The sequence below is a fragment of the Leptodactylus fuscus genome, chromosome 2 (assembly GCF_031893055.1).
Source record: "Leptodactylus fuscus isolate aLepFus1 chromosome 2, aLepFus1.hap2, whole genome shotgun sequence".
NCBI classification, from domain to species: domain Eukaryota; kingdom Metazoa; phylum Chordata; class Amphibia; order Anura; family Leptodactylidae; genus Leptodactylus; species Leptodactylus fuscus.
In genome coordinates this window covers 216,426,955-216,444,018 of record NC_134266.1, presented here as the reverse complement: position 1 = coordinate 216,444,018, position 17,064 = coordinate 216,426,955, and the positions used below count along the sequence as shown (strand labels likewise).

The 17,064-nt window shown below is 40.0% G+C and overlaps 1 protein-coding gene across 5 annotated transcripts in view; it reads right to left on the bottom strand.

Annotated features, from left to right (window-relative positions):
* CACNB3 (calcium voltage-gated channel auxiliary subunit beta 3) overlaps positions 1–17,064 on the bottom strand; it is a 143,142-nt gene that overhangs the window by 15,208 nt on the left and 110,870 nt on the right. For 4 of the 5 annotated variants that reach the window (XM_075265530.1, XM_075265527.1, XM_075265526.1 and 1 more), the window contains exons 3-7: positions 12,950–13,072; positions 11,403–11,518; positions 10,438–10,511; positions 9,176–9,195; positions 5,954–6,034 (exon numbers count right to left, since the gene is read on the bottom strand). In XM_075265530.1, the coding sequence (XP_075121631.1) occupies positions 5,954–6,034; positions 9,176–9,195; positions 10,438–10,511; positions 11,403–11,518; positions 12,950–13,072 (414 nt within the window). The remainder of the gene's footprint in view (positions 1–5,953; positions 6,035–9,175; positions 9,196–10,437; positions 10,512–11,402; positions 11,519–12,949; positions 13,073–17,064) is intronic. The other variant, XM_075265529.1, reaches the window with a different exon arrangement.

Sequence of the window (17,064 nt, the reverse complement as noted above, 5' to 3'; positions counted from 1 at the left end):
GAACACATGTTCGATCGGATATCAGGGTGTTCGCCATGTTCGAATCGAATCGAACACCGCGTGGTAAAGTGCGCCAAAATTCGATTCCCCTCCCACCTTCCCTGGCGCCTTTTTTGCACCAATAACAGCGCAGGGGAGGTGGGACAGGAACTACGACACCGGGGGCATTGAAAAAAATTGGAAAAAGTCATTGGCTGCCGAAATCAGGTGACCTCCATTTTAGACGAATAGTGGATTTCAAATCCGGGTCATATGAGAATGTGAACTTTGTGACTATGAGACAGGGATAGCTGTACAGGCAGGGATAGCTAGGGATAACCTTTATTTAGGGGGGAATGTTATTAAAAATAACTTTTTGGGGCTCTATCGGGTGTGTAATTGTGATTTTTGTGAGATAAACTTTTTCCCATAGGGATGCATTGGCCAGCGCTGATTGGCCAGAGTACGGAACTCGACCAATCAGCGCTGGCTCTGCTGGAGGAGGCGGAGTCTAAGATCGCTCCACACCAGTCTCCATTCAGGTCCGACCTTAGACTCCGCCTCCTCCAGCAGAGCCAGCGCTGATTGGCCGAATTCCGTACTCTGGCCAATCAGCACTGGCTAATGCATTGTATTGGCGTGATGAAGCAGTGCTGAATGTGTGTGCTTAGCACACACATTCAGCTCTACTTCATCGGGCTAATAGAATGCATTGGCCAATCAGCGCTGGCCAATGCATTCTATTAGCTTGATGAAGCAGAGTGTGCACAAGGGTTCAAGCGCACCCTCGGCTCTGATGTAGCAGAGCCGAGGGTGCACAAGGGTTCAAGCGCACCCTCGGCTCTGATGTAGCAGAGCCGAGGGTGCACAAGGGTTCAAGTGCACCCTCGGCTCTGCTACATCAGAGCCGAGGGTGCGCTTGAACCCTTGTGCACACTCGAACATGGCGAACACCCTGATATCCGATCGAACATGTGTTCGATAGAACACTGTTCGCTCATCTCTAGTCTCTACCATTAAGCCCTTGTGCACCACTTGAACCCTTGTGCACCCTCGGCTCTGCTACATCAGAGCCGAGGGTGCGCTTGAACCCTTGTGCAGCCTCGGCTCTGCTACATCAGAGCCGAGGGTGCGCTTGAACCCTTGTGCACCCTCGGCTCTGCTACATCAGAGCCGAGGGTGCGCTTGAACCCTTGTGCACACTCTGCTTCATCAAGCTAATAGAATGCATTGGCCAGCGCTGATTGGCCAATGCATTCTATTAGCCCGATGAAGTAGAGCTGAATGTGTGTGCTAAGCACACACATTCAGCACTGCTTCATCACGCCAATACAATGCATTAGCCAGTGCTGATTGGCCAGAGTACGGAATTCGGCCAATCAGCGCTGGCTCTGCTGGAGGAGGCGGAGTCTAAGGTCGGACCTGAATGGAGACTGGTGTGGAGCGATCTTAGACTCCGCCTCCTCCAGCAGAGCCAGCGCTGATTGGTCGAGTTCCGTACTCTGGCCAATCAGCACTGGCCAATGCATTGTATTGGCGTGATGAAGCAGTGCTGAATGTGTGTGCTTAGCACACACATTCAGCTCTACTTCATCGGGCTAATAGAATGCATTGGCCAATCAGCGCTGGCCAATGCATTCTATTAGCGTGAACTGAGTTTGCACAGGGGTTCTAGTGCACCCTCGGCTCTGCTACATCAGATTGCTACATCTGATGTAGCAGTGCCGAGTGTGCATCAGATGTGTAGTTGAGCAAAACTGACTCAGCACTGCTAAGTCTCTGCATTCGCATAGGAATGCATTGGCCAGCCTTCGGCCAATCAGCGCTGGCTCTGCCGGAGGAGGCGGAGTCTAAGGTCGGACCTGAATGGAGACTGGTGTGGAGCGATCTTAGACTCCGCCTCCTCCAGCAGAGCCAGCGCTGATTGGTCGAGTTCCGTACTCTGGCCAATCAGCGCTGGCCAATGCATTTCTATGGGGAAAAGTTAGCTTGCGAAAATCGCAAACTGACAGGGATTTCCATGAAATAAAGTGACTTTTATGCCCCCAGACATGCTTCCCCTGCTGTCCCAGTGTCATTCCAGGGTGTTGGTATCATTTCCTGGGGTGTCATAGTGGACTTGGTGACCCTCCAGACACGAATTTGGGTTTCCCCCTTAACGAGTTTATGTTCCCCATAGACTATAATGGGGTTCGAAACCCATTCGAACACTCGAACAGTGAGCGGCTGTTCGAATCGAATTTCGAACCTCGAACATTTTAGTGTTCGCTCATCTCTAGTAGAGACACCTTAAGTGAGCTTTAAAAAAAAAAAAAAAAAAGACAACCCTTTCATGTAATGAGTGTGCAGAGGTGAATACTATATCTTATGAAGAGGTTCTTCTAGCGCTTAGTCTACTAAGTGCTGTCAAGCTGCAGGGTAATACTCACCGCGACAATGTCTATATAGCAGATACAGATATGTCCTCCTGAATTAAGATATCCCAAAATAAGTGACACAAAGCATATTCATATCATCTGATGCCACACATCTCAGGATTTGGAAAAGGAAATATATTAAAGGATATATCTCTACATGGCAATTCTCAAAGGAAAAAAAAAACTACTTATTTAATATTTCCCACTGACATACTGTAGAGTATAAATGATAAAGCTTTCACAATACATTGTGTCAGGGACAGAAATATTGTATAGTGTGTTTATCTTCTACTGTCATATGCCATACAAAATGGCATCACTGGGTAGCTGCAGAGAGTCTTTAAAGTTTAATGAGATGCTGCCAGCAAATCCGACTGAAGATTATTGACTGACTCGATACAAGTCTGATCTTGCTGATATGGGGGAGAACATAGGCTCTCATTGTAACGTGCGCCCGATAAAGTAGGGTAGACTGCTTGTTGTTGTCACTTGTCCTGCTACTATCGAAATACCTCAGTGTCCCATACTATTAAATAATATCACATTACTGCACTATATTGCCAATAAAATGGTCATAGTTCACATATCTGAGGACACTTTTTATATTACAATGTTTGTATGGGGTTTCCCACGAAATTCACTTATCCCCTATTCACCTGATTGCTGGGGGTCCAAGTGACTACAAGACCCTGACCCCACTTATTTCACTTCTATGGGACTTACTGAGTGCAGTGGCTAGCTATTTCTGTCAGTCCCATAGAAGCGGATGATGTGTCAGTCATGCATGAGCACTAATGGGGGCTCCGGTACTCCTGTTCTTGTGATTGCTGGGGGTCCCAGCATGTATCTTCCATTCTATGTATAGTGATCATTAGAAAGCATGGTGGTTAGCTGGCTTATATAGGTAAGACTCCATTATCTAAGTATGAGAACATTTACATAAAGTTTTACTTTAGGCAACATGCCTGTGAGCCATGTGAACAGAGCCTATATGGCAGCAAGCGAGATAGGTACAAGACCATATGCAGTGATGGCCACCTCATACTTTAGCAGTATATAAAAGAAACTCAACAAAATAGCCCATAGAATAAATATTATGTCAAACATACCATAATATATATACAGAAGCAACATGATAATATAATGTATAATATCTGTAATTAGAACCAGTCAAAAAATTACCTCTCGGTGAGAAAGCATCTTACGACACAACTGGGAAGGTGCGCCTTATCTGGCCAGATCTCCTTACTGACTCAATCGTCAGGGTCTGGATGTAACCATCCCAATACCCAGCGCAAAATGATGATGCTCATAGAAGTTTTGTTGTAATCCGTGTTCTAAGACACCTAAGCATAGGCCACTGATCTCATATATCAGTATATAAGGCTCTGAATATTCCACCCTGCTAACTCACAAATAGTGAACTGAAGAATGGTGTGATTTTTTTTCACTGCCCCCGGCCGATTTTAAAAATCTTTTTTTTTTGTCTGGACCACCTCTTTACGCCAAGATCACACTGTACATAATTGACACCTACTGTTTAGCTGTAGACTGAATTACAGATATGGTATTGAGACTTTTTGCTGTTTGGATTTTTCCTTCTTGCAATATTCCCACATGGACAATAGTGAACCATTTAGACCAGTATCTTTGCTGATAAAGAGTATTTCCAGTCTCCTAACAAGTTAGCTGATGCTATGAAAAAACTGCACGCAGAGCAAACTGCTGAGGCGGAATTACAATGTAACATCTACAGTTATTTGTTTTTGGATCAACCATTTTAATTTTGCTATATTCCAATTTTCTAGTTTATTGAATATAACAAATGACTAAATGTTTTCTCCAGTGAAGGGATGAAATCCTTAGATTCTCACCCATGCGCTCAATATTACTGTTCTGCTAAGAAATGTACTCGGCAATAAGAATGCAGCTTCTTATTATTATTACTGCATCCCCATACCTCTCCAAACCCTAAATGAACATATCACCCTGGAATACACCTCTGTATCCTACATGTGCCCCTACTCCTTATGCCAGTCCAGAAATGTGGCAAAAAGCTAAACAGTCCATGTAGTGTCTCTCACAAGGCCTGTGGAGCCATGCATAGGAAAATCCAGTGTGTTATGTATAGAGGTAGAGACCTCAGGCTTGATTCATGAGTCACAGGATGTCCGCAGAAACACATTTTACACATCAATTCTCCAATGCCCAGGAATATTCACAGAAAACATACAATGTAACAAATACACAAAATAAAAATGTGGGGAACAGCTTCTAAGTTACTATTATCCTATGCTGGTGTTCTACGTGTTAATTTTAACTACTATATGTTTTCTACTGGGCCATTTATAATTGAGTCACATAACGAAAATCTACAGTTTACCATGTTTGTCTCAGAAGCTGAATCATAATATACAGAGAAATAACAGACTTATCTCTTATACGGGTTATTGGGACGATTGCAGTTTTAGATAGTTTACTCATTGCCTAAACCACAGAAGGTCAGTCTTGTGCTCTTTTGCAAACTGATGCATTTAAAGGGGTTTCCCCATCTCAGTGTTTCAGCAGTCTGACTGCAGTCTCTTCTTCCACATCCTGTATTTCTCCCCCCTCCCCTTTGCTGAACGGGACACTGAAGTATCACAATACTAATGCAGATCAGATAATATGCAGATGCTTGTACAGAACAGAATCAGTGTTATCTGTGTCTTTACATATAGAGAACAGACTCAGCAAACTGCAATTAGCTGAACTGATTGTCCTGCCAGCACTGAGTAAATGACATCATTTGTTCTATCTCAGATGTCTATGGTTATAGCAACACTGTGTAAACAATGGGAGAAATAAGTTCACATAGCAGGCAAACAAAGCAGAATTTCTAAAGCAATATATTTAGGAAAAGTCTTCAATTTATATAAGCTACCAGTATAGATAGGATCCTTGAGATGGGACAACCCCTTTATAGAGCTCCTGGATTTGTAATATAATATTTGTACAGCCTTATTTTGTAGAACTTTGTGTTGCACCATTACTTTGTTAGAACTTTATGAATAAATTGACAATTGTTATTTGCCATTCTCTTTGTCATTATGGTGTCTGATACTACTGATCAGACTTATCACATCAAGTGGTAACATCCAGATGACAATTTATTCATAACTTTCCTGTAGGAATAATAGAGGGAGCGGACAACACAGAGTCACATGGAAGTGTCCCTTTTTTTGTAATCTGAAATGGGCAGGAGAGATATGTGATTGAATGACAAGATCTTCCCCATTATATAACCAAACTTTAGTAATCCATGGTGTATAGCTAGTGATCAATAATACCATTTATTAGTTATTTGCCTTCCAGATGTGTGTAAAAACAAACTAAAACCAATTTATTTGAATATCTCAGTGGTTACAATAATATTTAAAAAAAAAAACAACTAAACATGTAAAATCTAGGAGACTGCAAAAAGAATGGGTGACTCTGCATGATTCTTGTACATTATTTGCCTCTTATATTCTCCAATGAAAAATGTAATAGTCCACCCCACTTCCGTATGACTGTACCTCATATCCTTTGAGAGAAGGCCCGACAAGGACCACAGGGCGCATTGACGGAACAACATCATATGGTGCAACATGCTCAGTCTGAAAGACAAACAGATCCGTTTAGCAAGTCTTGCCGAAGCATTGTAGAAATGAGCAGATGTGTGCTAAGTGCCCCATGGAACGCCTGCCAGCATCTTGCCATTACAATTAGTGTTTTCTGGTTACAGTACATAATTAATATTGCACTGGAGACAGCGCACATCTAAACCCCGCTCTATAGAAGAATAGGCTATAGCCTTGCTAAGAGAGGCAAAGGAAGGTCCATTCTGATGCAGTGACTATTTGTCAAAGTGTTTCTACCATTTACAGCTACTATTGTTACATAAAGCAAAACCCTGCAACTGTGAACAGAGTCTAATGCTGCTGGTCTGTTTAAAAAAAATGGACCATAGATGTGTGTATGCAATAATCTCTTAACCCATAATACCAAACCTATTCAAGTACTAATGATATACGTTTCTCACTTTGTGCTTATTTATTTATTTTTGCCTATCCACATTTCTGTTTCGATAACCTAAATTCATATTTTCATTGATATTTAACTGAATTGAATTCATATTGTTTTGTATATCAAAAATGCCATTTTTTTGTTGTCGTGTAGGGGGTTATTTGGTGAACTTTTTTGTAAAATACTTTATTAACCTATCTAACTTACTTTTAATAGAAAACAGGTTCTAACATTCTCACTAGCAATGGTCTAGCTAGCCGTTGTAGTGAGAGTCTGTCCTGTACACTTGAACCCAATGAAGCAGTTACCAAAGGGGATGGGAAGGTCACTTTGGATGTTTTTTTTTTTTATAGCTAGTGCTGTGATCTCAGCTTTCATATGACACCAGAAACACTTTTCTAGGTGATATAAACTGAAGATAAATGTGGCCTCTTTTTCATTGGTATGAATGAATATTTTAGAGACATGACAATATCTACATACACAGTAGTTTGTGGTGTTTTTATTGAAATGCAGCAGACTCTGTACACAGCAGATATTTTAGAAAAGAGGGTAATAAAGTGGGTGTGCTTAGCCTGTCTAGCTGTCAGTACAACAGATTTATCAAATTTGACTTGTTAAAGAGTTGCAAGATTTGTTGCAATCTAACTCCAGTAAGGGGGTGTCATAAACAAATAGTGTAACATCTTAGGACAGAATTGTTAGAGTTGTAGATGATCCAAATTTCTCAAACATTGTGCGACATTGCATAAATTTGGAAAAACCTGACTTTGGATAAACTGACTCCACACATTGCAGAAAAGTTGCTTTATTTGTTGCAGATTCTTGAGCCACAGTCAGAAGTGGATTCAGCAGAAGGAAGAAGCGCTTCCTTTACATTTTCCATTTCTTTTTAAGGCCAAGACCCAATGTAGTAAAACACATTTTTGCATTTATTTTACAGCACTTTTCCTTGCATGCTGTGTTTTTCAGTTTTGCAGCTCTTTTTTTTCCACAATGTGTGGATGAGATTAACCAGAATCTCATACAATTTGCTGGTTCTGCAAAACACAGTATTTTTTTCTGATGCGTTTCTGCAGCAATGTGGAGCCTTTGACTTGGCTTATAAATATGCAACAAAATCTACACCCCCCCCCAATAAAAAAAAAGGGGTTTTGTTTGTGTATGTTCCCTACACAACCTATTATAGCATTATATTTTTTAATGTTTTTACACTGTTACACTGTGTGTGGGGGGAGGGGAATTATTATCCCCTCTACGCCAATTTTCTGGCATAAAGGAATGACACTGAAGTGCATGTTTAGCACAAGGCCGTTTCTTGCACCAAACATGTGATCCACACCTGTGAATGCACATATTGTAGGGTGGCGATTGGGGCAAATTGCTGGCATGAATTAGAATGGAAATCTTTGTCAGTTCTTATTGAGGTTTCCATTTTGATACCAGAAACTCAGATGTAATGTAATGATACAATTTTATGTGCAGGTGTCTTAGATAATGTTTTAAGGCATGCTCCTTTATGTATAGTTTAATGATATACCTTTTAGTGCCCCCCCCCCACCCCTTGTTTCCTTCAGCTTTTAATATATAAAATACAGAAACAGATAAAATAACAATAAGATCTGTTTCAATCCAAAATGGAAGCTGGAGAGAATAGTAATGAAAATATCATAAGTATACATCATATTACAACATAAAACTGCTCCTTCACAACACAATAGTAATGAAAAAAGTGCATTTTCCTACCCTACATCCATATAATCTGAAAACAGGTTATACTGGTAATAGTTATTCTGTATTTGTAATGGAAGAAGTCAGCTTTTCTACATAAAGATCACATCCAACCGTTCTGTGCTGGGGCTGAAAACGCATTGCAATGCTTTCAGAACAACAGAAATTAGTTTACCGCTGAGCTTCTGGCTTTTGAGATAATGTGATAAGTTGCCAGCACACAGTGGGCAATACTATGCTGACAATCTGGAGCCGAATGTGAATCAGCATTAAAGGAACACTCCGGCACAAAATAAAAACTGAGCCATCACATTGTGCTTATGTACAGTATGTCCCTTAATCTTACACGGTGATAGCTTTGTGCCATTTTGTGTTATTATATATTTTCAACTTTATGGCATCTCCATGACTACAAGGCCAGTAACAGAGCCATATACACCTCTCTATATACAGTATACAGTAGATATCAGTCACCTAAGGAAAACCATTCACTACGAAGTCTGACCGACATGAGAATGAGAGATTTCTACTTCTCAATATTACCCATGCCACAACATCACTGATTTCCATATAGTATCTTGCAGAAGGCATCTTCACTATATAATGTGTTATCTGTGGACAAAATATCTAAGTGATTCAGCAATACTAGAAGGGGAAAGCAGGAGATAGATTGTAAGCTCTTGCGAGCAGGGCCCTCAGTCCCATCATGTGAATTGACTATTTCTCTGTAATGTATCTTTTTGGTTTGTACTTGAACCCTATAAATTGTACAGTGCTGCAGAATATGTTAGCGCTATATAAATAAAATGTATTATTATTATTCTCTGCAATGCCACCATTCTGGTACATCAAATTATGAGAATATACACAGTCCCAAAGATAGGATTCTTCGTTGCTGCCTAGTATATCCCATTAACATCTTACATCTTGGGCAGTATTGTAAAGATTTGTCAGTTTTTTATTTTTCTGATTTTACATGCCATCTACATAAAAAAACTCACCTGTTTTTGCTTCTGTTTGGCTTATAGGGGAAAAAAGCATTGATATTGAGAGAACATGTTAGTCAAAAAACAGACTTACAAATGTAAAATATAGTTACTTGGATGTACTGAAAGCTTGCTAGACTGACAAACATAGCATTATAAAGTTACAGATATAAAGGGTTTCCCTATAGTCTTATGGTATATATAAGACCTAATAAAGAGAAGGTCATAGCTGCACTTATATGGAAAGTTACACGTAAATTGAGAACACCAATCCAATGTCATATGCCAAGAACATTCACATTGTCATATCTATGTCACCAACCAATTAGGTCATACTTACTTATTATGTATGACGGCAAACACAGCACTGCAGTATTTGTAACACATTGCATTAAAGGGCATGTAGTGAGTGATGTGTTTAATATGTGACTGGCATTTGTCCATTGTTAAAGCAACCACTGTGCGAGTGGGGTATGTGTGACACCTTAATGGAGATGTGAAATATACATAAGCATACATAAACGTATGCCGTATATATGTACATGTATATATACAGATATTTGTATAGCTTTGTTGCCACTGTAAGGGGAAGGTGCAGGCGCTTTTGTATAGTGTTCATGCATGACATTGTAAAATTTGCAACAATACAAACACAGTATATATTACACAGAATAGAGATGAAAAATAATTTTAATGAAATATGATCACTGCTGAGTTTTATTAATTTCCTTCTGGAAAATCTCTTCTGGTATTCTATGTGCAGAGGAATTAATGAAGCTACGGAGTCATCGGGAGCCATCTCAGATAATAAAGGACACATTTCCTGGTCTGTGCACACATAATAACAGAAAGATATGTCGCTGTGAGAGCTTAGATTGCTGGAAAGAAGGAGCCTCATCCTGACAATGTATTGTAATGACTAATACAGTACAGCAGGGTGACAAAGTAGAATAGGCTTATTGTCATGACAAGCAGCAAATGTGTGGCGCACTCTCAAAAATGCTCATGGAGAAGTATTCACCACACTTTATAGAGACAATCCCCACCAAAGATGAAAGCATCTATCTGTTGTGCATTTCTGAAGTATGGAGTAATACTAAGTATGATGTCTATGCAATATACTGTAACTGCATAGATATCAGCATTTCAACTGCAAAAATCAGGGCATCTAAGTCCCTAGGCTTGCACCCAAACAGAAAGGAACTCCCACTTTTAGGTAGGGTTTTCCATAGAAGACAACTGTGATATAGTGATAGGAAAAAATAATTAATCCTTACCTATTGATGGGGGAGGCGAACGCCGATTGATTGAGACCATGTCTCCCAAACCAGAAGTATTACCACCAGACCTCCTGAATAGAAAATAAAGTATTAATTTGGCACGTTAACAGTTTATCCATGCACTGGCCCCATAAAATTATTAGACATCATTTTAGAGTCAGTACTTCCAGTAATTTTCATATATGTTTATAGGCTAACTCCTATAAACGTACATCTCATTCAGTTAGAGAGGACCTTTCACCTCCTCCAAGTCCTACTCTTTACATCATTTGATTTTGGTACAGTTGGAGTTTTTCCTCTAGCCCACTCCTGAGAAATTAATGCTGCTAGTTTTGTACCAGATACGCTATTTAGACTCTGTACTGCCAGATGGGTGGTGTCAGTGAGGATCAGACAAGAGGTGTGATTCTGAGCTCTGACACTGGCTGCCTCTGATTGGAGCTCTGAATCACACCCCCTGTCTGACACCCCCCTTCTGACATTACAGAGCTTAAGTAGGTCCTCATTAAAGGGGCTCTATCATTGGGAAAAGTCATTTTTAACTAAGCACATACTTGTATAGCCTTTAGAAAGGCTATTCCACACATACCTTTTGTATGTTAATTCCCTCAGTAGTTTTTGAATGAGCCAGTTTTTATTCATATGCTAATTGGCCTTCAGCGTGCACCCCAGAAGTCTCAGTGAGCACTATCTGCTGTGTATACAGCACAGGCTGCTGCTGCTGACTCATCTCCCTGCTCTCACACATATAGCAGACAGTGCTCAATGAGACTTCCGGTGCTCGCTGGAAGCTAATTATCATATGAATAAAAACTGACTTATTCAAAAACTACTGAGACGATTAGCATAGAAAAGGTAGGTGTGGAATAACCTTTGTAAAGGCTATGCAAGGATGTGCTTAGGTAAAATGACTTTTCCCAATGACAGAGCCCCTTTAAATTAGGAATGGAATAACTTCTCACCTTGCCTTCTGCTCCTGTTTCAGTCGAATGGCCTCTAGCCGCTGAGGGCTTGGAATGAAGGCGATGTCTCCCCCCTCTTTTACTAGCCTCCCGATCCACCAGTCATTGTTATATTTCTGGGAATTGGGCAAGACAGAAAAAGGTAAATTGGTAAGGAGGTCAGTTTAGTGAAGTGGTTGCTAAGCAAAGTTATAACTGCCAATATAATCTGGATTATTTAAGAACCACCCCTAGGAACAAATAGTAAATGCCCAAAATCTCTCATTTTGGGGTGAATGCGCACAAACTATGTCCCCATCCATTTCCAAAGAACTGCTGACAACTATGCCAGGGACGGGTGCGTATAATCGATAGTATACATTATCAAAAGGACATGGAAACCCTATTACAATTAATGGTTTTGCCCAGGTCTCATGTTATAACACTACTGTAGCTGTACTCGGCTTTGCAACCATAACGTGACCAGGACATGACAGGAAGTTAACAAATAATATGCCTATTGAATGATAGCAAACTGAACTTGAAACATGGAGGAACCGATAAAAAGAATATACAAAATTCTATAACTATTCATTATACAAAAAGAATAACCATTTAATGTTCATGCAGCAGATAGGAGATATCACTAGAAGATGCCAGAAAAGATGCAGTGCTAGGTTAGCACGGTGTCTCCTTCACTGTTTCTCCCCTTACACTGGTTCCCAAAGCAGCAATGTACAGAGAAAACATAAAAGGGAGGTAGCATTGATTCATCATTATGTCCCCTATTAAATGTTTTCTGCCGAGTGCAGGTCCTAGAGGTTGGACCCCTATGATCATAAAGTGATAACTTACCCTACACATGGGGATGAGTCCTTTGGTGAGAAAACTGCATTACAAATCTTTGTCATTTGTCATAGGGATATGTTATCACTTTATAAGATACAAATACCCCTTTAAGTGCAAAATAATCACTATAGAGTCAGGATATAAAAAGTCTACATTTCTATGCTAGGCTATGTATGAATTGCATAGACAACATGTGTATAAATAAAGTACTTAATGTAGCAATATTTGGAGTATTGAGTAACATATAGCCCTACATTGCAGGGGAATGTACATGACAAGCTATAAGGTTTAAGACTCTCTGGTAGGACAGTAGACATTTACTGTCATATTAGTCATATTGAGGGCTCGTTCACATCTGCGCCCAGTCTCCGTTCACATATGTTTCCGTTTCCTGCAGAAAACAGAGCAGGAGACGGAAAGCTGCAGGACTCTTTTTGCTCTCCGCTGCGAAACCGTTTTTTTTTTAAATCGGACACAGAGTCGAACATGCAGTACTCTGTGTCCAGTATAAAAAAAAAACGGTTTTGCGGCGGAGAGCAGAAAACGCTCACCGGCGCACATGGCCGGACCCGGTCTGACAGCTTTACGTCTTTTGCATGCAGAAAGCTCAGAACGGACTCCAGGCGCTAGTGTGAACCCAGCGTGAACTGTACTGTCCACCAAATATTCCATTCACATCTCCTGTTTCTAGTTTGTTTTTTTTATATATCCATGTTCACCTCCTTGATATGTAGAAAATCTTTGGCCTCAAAGTTGATAGCAGATCCCTGAACTGGGCATTCTTCATCCAAAGCTCCACAGTAACTGACATTGGTCCTGACAGCGAATGCGACCGGCTTGAGCTGCAGAATGAATATGGATAGTAATAGTTTCTCATAAATGACTTGTTATGTTGTCTGTTCTTATAACAATCTGAAAGCTAAATGATCAGTTTTTACTTGATACCCCGACTATAAAATGTTGTATACACACTAAAGAATCTTCTGCAGAGAAACCCCATAACCACTGCATTGGCGTGTTTCTATTTGACATGAGGATTTACACATGGATTATCCCATTCAACTGAAATCCGCAAATCAGTGTGAAATCTGTGATGAGTAAACCCTGCAGATTAAAAATATCACAGCTAAAATACACAGACAGCATTTGAATGGGATTGTTAAAATCCCATCGACATGCACAGTGGTATATCCGTTTTAGATTTCCATTGCTGAATCAGTGCAGTAGATACGTAAGGAACCTGCTAAATACTGCTGAGCAGAAAAATCTCTCAGACTGGAGACATACAGAGTGACACTACTGAGTTTTTACCACCATGAACATGCTTGCGGCAAATCTCCAGCGTTTTACTGTTCCAGAAAGGTAGATAAGAACTTTCTAAATCTCATCCACACATTGAGAAATAATTCATCTGGGACTGCAAGGATTGCAAAAAGGCTAATATCCTGCAATTATTAGAGGTTTCTTTTTGCAGCACGTCAGTCCTCATGCCATCACCAAAGGTGTATTCACACATTGCAGATATTTTTCATAAATTTCTGCAAATGTTCCATGTATCTGAATGGAACTTGCAGAAACCATTGCCACCGGATTCAGAAGAATGGAACTTATTTTTAGTCACAGAAATAATTGCAACACAATCCGCTGTTTAGTTCCCCTATGCCTAGTTCAGTAGTCTATAGCAGAGTTTCCCATCTTTTTCAAGAGAAATACCCCCTAGTGAGAAAAAGCCCCAATAAATACACTTAAAATAGTGATTGCTTATAATTGACATTTAACAGTTACTGTATATGGTCTCTTCAGTGTCCTCACATGCAATATACAACCTCCAGAGTGTCCCCATGTGTACTATAATGACCCCCACGTGTAACATAATGGTCCCTATGTGTAACATAGTGTAACAAAGTGGCCCCCATATGTAATATAATAGTCTCCAGAGTGTCCCAACATGTATTATACAACCTCCTGATTGCTCCCATGTGTACTATAATGGTCCCCATGTGTAGCACAGTCACCTCCACAGTGCCTCTATGTGTAATATAATGGCCCCCAGTCTAGATTAAACGCCGCAGATTCATGTAGGTGACCCCTGGCTACGATGGCATCCTTACTATAGAAGCACAATGAGCATTTCCAAATGTACTGAGTTGCATTCATCACTTACCACTCTGCTCCATGCTTCCTCTGTTACAAGACCTACTGTGATGTCAGTACTTGTCGCCCATTGCAAAGAGGAAGTGGGGTGCGATTTGGTGAGTGATGAATGCAACACACCACTCACTCTTCAGGCGTCCGTTCATAGCATGGGGTATTTACATGCAATGTAACATATAATATAGATCAATAATTCTTAGCCGTGGCACATAGCAAGGCTGAAAACCGCTGGTAAACATACAGCAATAATTTACATACTGTTTGTTCAAAACCTGCAGTTCAGGATACTTTGCACTGGCTTTTTTGCAGCGTGGGATTTGTTTAACTGCCATCCACTACACGAGTACTGAACTTCGAAGTTGGTTTGCTGCCATTGATTTTTCAGAGTTAAACCCAGTGCGAGTGCACAATGCATGCCATTGACCTAACAGTAAATTTACATATAGAAAACACTGATGGCTTATCTTTATGACTGGCTGTCCATAGTTAACTGGTAGAGCTCCAACCCCTGGAACCCCAAAAATTCATAGAATGGCTGACTTGCACTCAACAGCAGAACTAGGCACAAACAGAACACAAATACTGTACCATAGTTGCACATGGCATTGATGATTTGTTGTGGCAGCAGAAATATACTTTTCTACTATGCTGAATCATGGTAGCAATTTTCCAGCAAAGTAACAGTTTAATACAGACATCATGTAGTGTTATAATTACAGGGTAGAGAACACTTAACTACAATTCACATTATTCAATGTTAAAAGTGCATCCAATTGTAATATTTCACATGGTTTCCAGCACAAATGTGTACTAAAGAACAACACATTAAAGCCTGATAGGTCACTACATCGTTCCCTAGGTATAAGGCCTGATGGATCACTAAATCATTCCCTAGGTATAAGGCCTAATAGATCACTACATCATTCCCTAGGTACAAGGCCTGATAGGTCACTACATCACTCTCTACATATAAAGCCTAATAGATCACTACATCACTCCCTAGGTATAACGCCTAATAGATCACTACATCACTCCCTACATATAAAGCCTAATAGATCACTACATCACTCCCTAGGTATAAAGCCTAATAGATCACTACATCACTCCCTACATATAAAGCCTAATAGATCACTACATCACTCCCTACGTATAAAGCCTGATAGATCACTACATCACTCCCTACATATAAAGCCTAATAGATCACTACATCACTCCCTAGGTATAAAGCCTAATAGATCACTACATCATTCCCTACGTATAAAGCCTGATAGATCACTACATGACTCCTTACATATAAAGCCTAATAGATCACTACATCACTCCCTAGGTATAACGCCTAATAGATCACTACATCACTCCCTACATATAAAGCCTAATAGATCACTACATCACTCCCTAGGTATAAAGCCTGATAGATCACTACATGACTCCTTACATATAAAGCCTAATAGATCACTACATCACTCCCTAGGTATAACGCCTAATAGATCACTACATCACTCCTTACATATAAAGCCTGATAGATCACTACATCACTCCCTAGGTATAAAGCCTAATAGATCACTACATCATTCCCTACGTATAAAGCCTGATAGATCACTACATGACTCCTTACATATAAAGCCTAATAGATCACTACATCATTCCCTACATATAAAGCCTGATAGATCACTACATGACTCCTTACATATAAAGCCTAATAGATCACTACATCACTCCCTACATATAACGCCTAATAGATCAATACATCACTCCCTAGGTATAAAGCCTGATAGATCACTGCATCACTCTCTAGATATAAAACCTAATAGATCACTACATCACTCCCTAGGTATAAAGCCTAATAGATCACTACATCACTCCCTACATATAACGCCTAATAGATCACTATATCACTCCCTAGGTATAAAGCCTAATAGATCACTACATGACTCCTTACATATAAAGCCTAATAGATCACTACATCACTCCCAAGGTATAAAGCCTAATAGATCACTACATCACTCCTTACATATAACGCCTAATAGATCACTACATCACTCCCAAGGTATAAAGCCTAATAGATCACTACATCACTCCCAAGGTATAAAGCCTAATAGATCACTACATCACTCCTTACATATAAAGCCTGATAGATCACTAAATCATTCCCTACATATAAAGCCTGATAGATCACTACATCACTCCCTACGTATAAAGCCTGATAGATCACTACATCACTCCCTACATATAACGCCTAATAGATCACTACATCACTCCTTACATATAAAGCCTAATAGATCACTACATGACTCCTTACATATAAAGCCTAATAGATCACTACATCACTCCCAAGGTATAAAGCCTAATAGATCAATACATCACTCCCTACATATAAAGCCTAATAGATCACTACATCACTCCCTAGGTATAAAGCCTAATAGATCACTACATCATTCCCTACGTATAAAGCCTGATAGATCACTACATCACTCCTTACATATAACGCCTGATAGATCACTAAATCATTCCCTACATATAAAGCCTGATAGATCACTACATCACTCCCTACGTATAAAGCCTGATAGATCACTACATCACTCCCTACATATAACGCCTAATAGATCACTACATCACTCCTTACATATAACGCCTAATAGATCAATACATCACTCCCTACATATAAAGCCTAATAGATCAC